This window comes from Cryptomeria japonica, chromosome 10, assembly GCF_030272615.1.
Source record: "Cryptomeria japonica chromosome 10, Sugi_1.0, whole genome shotgun sequence".
Lineage (NCBI taxonomy): Eukaryota > Viridiplantae > Streptophyta > Pinopsida > Cupressales > Cupressaceae > Cryptomeria > Cryptomeria japonica.
The window spans coordinates 200,244,940-200,253,318 of NC_081414.1; the positions used below are offsets into that span (position 1 = coordinate 200,244,940).

At 34.2% G+C, this 8,379-nt stretch overlaps 1 protein-coding gene across 1 annotated transcript; it reads right to left on the reverse strand.

Annotated features, from left to right (window-relative positions):
* Positions 1-653: 653 nt before the first annotated feature.
* LOC131044457 (mediator of RNA polymerase II transcription subunit 30) lies at positions 654-7,702 on the reverse strand. Its single transcript, XM_059212186.1, has 3 exons — positions 7,392-7,702; positions 5,907-6,005; positions 654-1,199 (listed from the first exon to the last, which is right to left on the reverse strand). The coding sequence occupies exons 1-3, from the start codon at positions 7,554-7,556 to the stop codon at positions 1,104-1,106; spliced, it is 360 nt and encodes a 119-aa protein (XP_059068169.1). The 5' UTR covers positions 7,557-7,702; the 3' UTR covers positions 654-1,103.
* Positions 7,703-8,379: the final 677 nt, after the last annotated feature.

Genomic DNA, 8,379 nt, shown 5'->3' on the forward strand with positions numbered 1-8,379 from the left:
AGAGAAGTGTACACAAAATGACTGGAGACTAAAAATATCTACAGATTGTATATGATTTTAGTGTTATTGATTACTGCCATGTTGGTTTACGGTCTTAAAACGAATTTGGAAGGAAATCGGATAAGAAGTGTCTTTTTGATAGTTTGTACCAGTCTTAATGCTTGTCCCTTTTCATTTATGCACTACCGAATGCCTATTTCACTGGCAACGTAACAGTTAGTTTTGGTGATTCAGCTGAGATGCACCTACAGCAAAGAGGAAAGTAGATTTAATTATTTTGATGTGATACAACAGCAATGATGTATTGTTTATGGAATTAATCTGAAATCAATTATATATAAATAGTTCAACTTTTGCTTGAAGTGTAATCAAGTTATGCATGTATAAAGGGATGAGTTAGTTTGTGGCATAAAATCTACGATGACAATATCCTATATTTAGTTAAACATTATGCAACTTAAACCTTTGAGCAACATGTATATTACAATTAGTTAGATGATAAAAAAAAGTATTACTATATTCTATTCTAATATCCTCGCACCCTAAAAGTGGGTTGACAATTTCATAAAATTGTGAGAATTATTTCATGTTGTAACAGCCATATAGATGTACAAGAAATGCAATTTCCATGTATAAGAGAGAGATTTGTCAGAGAAAATAAAACTGTCCCTTTTGGTACTAGGACACGTTTTCACACGCTATTGAAGCTCTTCATACAATCAAAATGACATTTGCCGAACATGTGTGCTGAATTTTTGGTTAAGTAATATGCCTGATATTGGGTGAAAATGAATTCAGGAGCAAAGAAATAGCATCTTTAAGAATTTAATCCGAATACAGTTATGTTGTTCAAAACAAAATATATATAGATTTCCCAGGATACCATGTAAGACGCTTGACTGCATGCAATTCTACCACTATACTAAATATCAATCAGATGCAAGTCGCATCATGTCCCAAATGCAATTTCCTGAGGAGCAAATCCACCATAAATTTCATGACGGCGGAGAAATAGGATTGCAGCGATTGGCTGTACTTGATTCCCAATTTTTTTAGCATTGTCAAACCAGTTTTCTTCAATGAAAGTCATAATTCAAACAAAATCATAAGGTCGGACTCTGCCACATGGAAATATCACTGACAAGATCTCGAAGTTGGTCTATAAGAACTTTCAAATGATGATTCTTTTTGGTAACCTTCTGCAAAGAACAAGAATAGCATCTTTAGAAAACTGCCAATGAAAAAAGCTCCTTGATTAAGTCACAAATCTTTGATTTATTAAATGCAGCATTTCACAATATAGCAACTTCAAGGTTCGGCATAAAACTAAAAGATAGCCTATTTTTCTTGTGCAGGTGGCTCCATTACTTACAGTACCCACAGATAATTTCGATAGACTTCATGCCAAATAGAAGAACACCGATGGTCAGCTTGTTAGAAAAAAAATGATATGCTAATTTGCACAACCCGAAAGATATAAACAGGTAACTGAAAGTTTGCGTTTCAGGAGACCATTTTGCAGCTTACAGCTTTGTCTTTTGAGCTTTTCCTCTGAAGCATCTGCTGAGAAAATTACAATAGTTCCCCTCCGTGAAACCACTACCTAAGAAATGGTTCGGCTTTTATCTCAGAGGTGCACATGCATATAATATGATGGTATCCATATACCTCAATGCACATGTCAAGTATTAGATTAAAATCAATAGTTAAGGCTACATAACAGAAATAGCTACCATAAATCCTCTAAATCCCTTTCCTCTAAGCCATTGTTTTAATCTAACCTGAGTGTTCCACAAGAGGAAGGAATAAGCATCATGCGTTCAATTTCAATATATTCTGTCATTTCCTCGATACCTCATTTTAGCTTAGTCCCTAGATGATAAATCATAAAACCATTATAAATCTAAACAAATGCAACATCTACACCCACATTTATTTTTAAGTAAAAGGCTTAAAGCCTATATATATAAAGAAAGTAATTACAGAAGCCAGTTTTAAATAGAATCTAGCAGATAGGAGCAATACAGTGGCATTTAACCATCACTGCATATAGCACGATTACAAAAAACCACTTTTAAGTGGGAAGATGAACATAGAAATGCCAAGAGAAAAGTGCAAGCTTCCCACATAGAGACCCTCAAAACCTGAAAAACTGCCTTCAAGAATCAAAACAAAGAGAAATTACGAAAAATTTTGCACATGTTTATTGCTATCATTCACTGAATTTTCACCTCGATCTTCTGTAGGAACATGAACTACCTGAAATGGTACAATAGGTGGATGGCAATCTACAGTCACAATTTTACTAAGGAATCTATGGAATCTAATTTGCATTTTAGACATCTGTAGGTCCTGTATAGTTTATAGCAAGACAAGATAAGAAATTCTCAGAAGTTGCCTAAAAGACGAGCAGATTACAAGTCTAGTTGCTGGCAAAAGACATACCAGCCTACAATAACTACATACTTACTCATCCAAAATAGAAGCATAAATTTCAGTTGGGATTTGTGCGTGCGTGCACACACACACTAATGAAAAATGTAGTTTAGTATGGAAGAAACTTTGTTCAAGGAACTTTTAAATATGAATCGTATAGAAAAAAGCCCTCATTGAAAACCAAAGACAAGTCGTTCAGAAACAACGTAGTAGGACTTACTGAATGTTCGATTCAGGCAATGATACTCAAGTTAAGTTTTTTGCATTTAGCTCTCACACAGTATTAGATTCTATGACTATAAATCCACATGTTTTGATCCTTTCAAATCACTCAGTGTGAAGAGGTGTAGCAATAATACAAACGGGTGACAAGAAGGTGCATTTGAATGTATTTCACCATTCCATAAAAGTTGCTTTTCTTAAGTGGAAAAAGTATTTGGCCACTAATTAGTGGCACAAATGACACTTTTTCTTGCAAATCTTTGGAGGTGGAGAGTGCTTCATTGGAGAGTAGCAACTTCATATTAGTTATCCAGTAGGGGTCCACCGAGATGTGCCCCCAGTCTCGTGAATGGCATCCTAGACATCCCCCTACTGGAAGGGTATATACTATATAGGTATGCCCTTGTGTCTCCAAGACAGCCCAAGGGAAGTCCAAGTATCTCTCAACCATCCTAGGGACGTTAAGGCATCCCGGACAGGAGGGGAAAATATCAGCCATTAAAAATGAGGAGAAAATCTTTCCTTAAATCTAAACCTAAAAGGGGGACAGACCAAGGCGCCCCAACCAAAGAAAAAACTTAACAAAACCCTGGCCCATGCTCTTTTGCAATTGCCTAAAGCGAATAGGAACAAAGTAAAAATGAAAAAGAGAAGAGGAAGAAGAAAGCACAAGAAGAGGAAGAACACAAGCTCCTCGAGATATGTTCCTAATTCCCATTGACCATTGATCATTTGTCTTCCGATTTTCAAGTTTTTACTTCAAACCGAATCATCCACAAAGCTGTTCTTTTTTCTCATAAGTACTGGTGTAAAGTTAATATGATTCCATTAATAGTTACTTCTAGTTGATTTAATATTTTTGTTTTTTATCTTTTTATATTCCACATCAGTGCCCATTAGAGTCTAGACTATGGTGATATCGTGAATCCATTTTAAATTAGCGAAGGAATCTTCTCCCTATCTTAGCTTCTCTCTAGGAGCAATTTTTTTTTCTATTATCAGCCTCTATTTGAATTTTGAACACAGTACCACCAAGGATAGAAATGAGTGTTTTGGATAATCTGTTTTACAGATAATCAATGAGAGACTAATGTGTTGTTCTTGGAGACTTTAGGTCTGAGTGGCTGTTCATAATTTCTCTTCAAAGTATATTTTTTGAGGAAGGTATCTTTTTAGCAGACCATGCATTTCCAATTGTGGATCACACCAAGGAATGTATATTTTACTCTGTGTCAAAAACTGTTTTTATAAAAAAATGATATAGTTCTACTTGGTTCCTAGTCAGATTTTAGTGTTTTTTCTTTGCCGTCAGAATACTGCATATTTTTCCAGAAATTACAGATCTTATTTTCGGAAATAATTTTTTTTTTTTCCAAGATTTCAATTCATTTCCTATATTTCTTAACGCTTATAGATCAGATTTCTCATCACTTGAGTTGTGCAACAGTTGTGGTAACGATTCAACAACATAATAAAAGTACTAGAGTACACAAATTCTTAATGGTGATACCCAAGTATCTTGGATTAAAATATGGTATAATAACAATTTCTTGGCCTCATGGTGGGACATTTGCAATGGCTTCATTCTCATCTCCTGAAAGCTAAGTTGCCGAATATGTACGGGAACGGGTACGTGGGTACGAACATTGGTACGACAGAAATCTTTTTGGGGGTTGGGTATGTTTTTGGTAAATTCATACAAAAATTATATATACACACACACAAAAACACGTACGCATGTATACATATATACATACATATATCTATGTATACATACAGACATACATCTATACATTATACTATATATATACATACATACATTCATTATACTATATTTATGCATACATACATTATACTGCACATATACTATATATATATACATTATAATATATGTATGTATGTATGTATATATATGTATATGTATATGTGGATGTAGCTAAAAAAATAGAATTAAGTTTAGAATGTCATACACCAAAACAAATGCTAAACAAAACCATTACAAATTTCAAATTTTGCAACATAACTTAATAATTTAAATTCAGTTTTCAATATTGAAAAGATCAAATTAGAATCTCATGAGAGATAAGTTTTGAGTTCACTTATCAGCACTGTAGGTCTTAAGAATATCAAAAAGATCAAACTGTAATCACTAAACATTTCGGAAAGATTTCAGCATCTATAAACACAAACCCCGGGCGAAACCACAGGAGATTCATTTCAGAATCCGATTCCAATACGTTTCATACCCGGAATCACCCGAAAAATCTCATGATTCAGCAACTTAGCCTGAAAGAAAAAATGGGAGATAAATTCTGGATCAAATTCAAGAAACTCTCAGAATGTCAGTTGAGGTTCACTGAATCCTTTGATCCAGAAAAAAATGATCAAATTGAGGTAGTTATCCATTCCTTGATTCACACTCTCTGTCCATCACCAGAATAAGTTCAAAAAAAAAAAAAGCTCTGCATTTGAGGATCGCTATGGATATCAAGCCCTAGTTCCACAAGAAACGCTGATAGCTCTCCCCACAGCTTTGTCTCATCAAGGAAAGGAGCAACCTAGGGCTTCTTCTTTTGTCCAACATTTGGCTAAAGTCCATGCAATTGTTCATAATACATTATTCAATACTCAAGCAAAATAGGAAAAGCTTAATGATTGACGTCAAGTACCTCCAAGTTTTCTAGTAGGTGAAAATTTTCACCGTACTTAGATAAACGAAGATTTTAATCTCTTCACACTCTAAGCCTAAACCTCTTTGATATTTGCCTCATACCATTTTGCATCATATTGGCGAAAAAAAATTTCAAATTGGATCTTCCTTCTCAGCTTGTTATACCATGTTGTGAATGTAAATCAACTTAAGCTTTGTGAGTGACCATGTTTAGAAGAATACTTTTCAAATCCTATATAAATTGTATCAGGATCCATGAATTCCCAATATACCTCCATCAACATATTGAAAAGCTGTATCATCATGGACAATCCATATAATTCTTTTCAAGCTGAGTTTTGAGCACGACAGTTAATCAGCACTTGTAGCAACAGTACTCAGTAAAGGGGTGGACATTTGAAGCTTCTAGAATAATTATGTACTAATGCGTGAATCATACTGAAAAACAAAAAAATTATGAAGCATTGTGCTGGCAAAGAATACAGTCAAAGCCCTAAACTTTGTTTCCCAAATTATTTGTTTAAACAATGAAAAGAACGAATTGGCATAATCATTGCGTTCTTAAATAAGACAATACCTCTCTGAGCTCTGAAGCCCGTTGTTCTAGTATTTGTATCTCAGCTTGATCTCCATTATTTTCTGTTCCCATTATGGTATCTCCCTCGTGTGGTTTAGTCTGAATTATAAAATCAACAACATTGCCTGATTAACATGCAGAAAATGAAATCTAGAAGAGGAGGTATTTCAAAGCAAAAGCTCAACATAAACTTCCCAACTGTTAATTTCTCAAAAAAAAATGCCTTATTATTGCATGCATAAGCCATACTTTTGTTTATAAGTATTGCATTTGCCAAACTTCCAAAACAAAAAGTTAACAGCATATATATTTCCTCAATACTTCACAACACAGCCCAAAGCTGTACAGAAACTAAGATTTTCAAACGACCCATTTCTGAAATATAATAGTCGGTATTGTTAACACAATGGCATTGAATCATTATTAACAAAAAAATTCTAATGAAAACTGAAAAAATAAGAATCAGATGATCCTAAATTAACTCAAGGGGCAAAACGCCAAATTGATTGACGGTTGTGTCCTATTTATCTCTGTGAACTGTCCTTTCCTGTGAATTGAATCCTTCAAATGACTCTTCACTTTACCTTGAAGTTAATGACACCAAACTACTATGTTGTGTAACTTATTTCCCGCAGCATTTTCAATATACCGTGCTAATAATTTATCCCTCTTTCCAACTACATTGTTCAAGATGCTAATGACAATTGAAGGCAGATTCATCACACCGGAAATCCTTGAGAATCAGGCTCACGATTAACTTATCAACATATACTCTAAGATGGACGCAAAAAACTTGAGACACACTAAAGAAGATTCACGTGCAATTACACTGTACCAAAGCCTTTCATCGGTTTCTTGTACAACCCAAGCAGGCCAGATGATCAAGTCATGTGTACTTCATAAAGAAAGCACAAATTCAATCTAGAGGGGAGTTGTATATATAAGCACAGTACAATGGTAGCACAATTTGGCACCTCGCTCCCTACTCATCGGAAACATATTCAACGTGGGCATACATGCTGATGGCAGACCTTAAAGTTACTTAACTATTACTTTCTTTTTAAACCATTGTAGTTGATTTTCGGGCATATATGTTGATTGTGTTTGTCTTGCACGGATTGTAGGCAAGACAGAATTTCAAATGGGTTTATCTTGCGTGAAAAACACACATAGTACTATTTATTCTGCTTGGTCTGCTAGCATTTTATCAATTCTCTTGACATGCTATCTGCCTGATGATACATATAGAGTTTGATCCGAATTATTGAAAAAAAACATTCATAATCAAATTCAGAACCAAAATCTTGACACACGATACTATTAATTATGAACAATACTCCTAAAAAACAGCTTCTCTTCCAAACTGCAGATTGTGGGCAAGACACAATTTCTCTTTCGTGATTGAAACCAAAAAATAAAATAAAATTGAAAAGCTTAATAAATGAATTAGAAATTTGAATGAAGCAGCGCAAAGAGGTGAAATGCCTGAGATGAGGAGATGAGAGAAATGACATCCCTGAGTGAATCGACAGACTTTTTGTAGTGGAGCCTTGCGTCATCCAGTGCACCGCCTCCGCTTCCACCGGAGGGGTCGTGGTCTCTGGTGGTGGGGGGTATCCAGAGAGAGAGGTTGCAGAGCTCTTGATTCATGGAAGCAAGAATCTGATGCGCTGCTTCAACGGTGCCTTCTAGATGCCTCTGCCCCTCCACAGGTGTGTAGCGTTCATTCTAAAACAATTTATACAGAAAATTTAACCTGAAAATTATATATCCAGAATAAACAAATAAAATCTAAAGTTTTAATAAACAAATATCCACGACGAACCCGATTAAGTTAAAAGTTTGCGTGTATATATATATGTGTGAAGAGAGATGTTTTTGAGGTCTTTATTTTAAGTCATTTTTTAAATGAAAAATTCAAATAGACATTTATGGAAGGACTTTTTCTTTCTTCTTCTTTTTTCTTTTTCTTTTTCTTCTTTCTTTCTTCTTTTCTTTTTTTTTTTCTTTTTCTTTTTCTTCTCTCTTTCTTCTTTTCTTTTTTTTTTTCTTTTTTTTTTCGTTTTTTTTTTTTTAACATATATGCATATGTATGCTTTTATATACAAATATATACATATATAGTATTGTATTAAAATATAATAATATTATTTTATTATAATTATTAACTATAATATAATATTAAGATATTTAATATCAAATTGTTATGAATATATGTTCTTCTTGCTAAATGTGGATGGTACGGATCTTGCTTGTTATCGTTGGTGGGCAGATGTGAGCCCAAACTTCTTGAGGAAATAGGTGGGGTTAGATGATTATGACGAGTTTTAGTGGCTCGATGACTTTCTAGAAATTCTCTTTTCTGATGTTTTCTATGACGAAGGTTGATGTGAGGTCAGAGGTTTAAAAGTTGGTTTTTTGAATTACCTCTTTTTGAATTGACTCTTTTTAAATCTCAACTCTGATGGTATTG

What these genes read in the sequence shown, in the direction of transcription:
- LOC131044457 (XM_059212186.1), bottom strand. Translation starts at nt 7,556, where the DNA reads ATGAATCAAGAGCTCTGCAACCTCTCTCTCTGGATACCCCCCACCACC. An exon ending in CTCTCATCTCCTCATCTCAG is followed by an intron (nt 6,006 to 7,391) that starts GCATTTCACCTC and finishes TTTATAATTCAG; the next exon opens with ACTAAACCACACGAGGGAGA. An exon ending in GGGCTTCAGAGCTCAGAGAG is followed by an intron (nt 1,200 to 5,906) that starts GTATTGTCTTAT and finishes TGTTCTTTGCAG; the next exon opens with AAGGTTACCAAAAAGAATCA.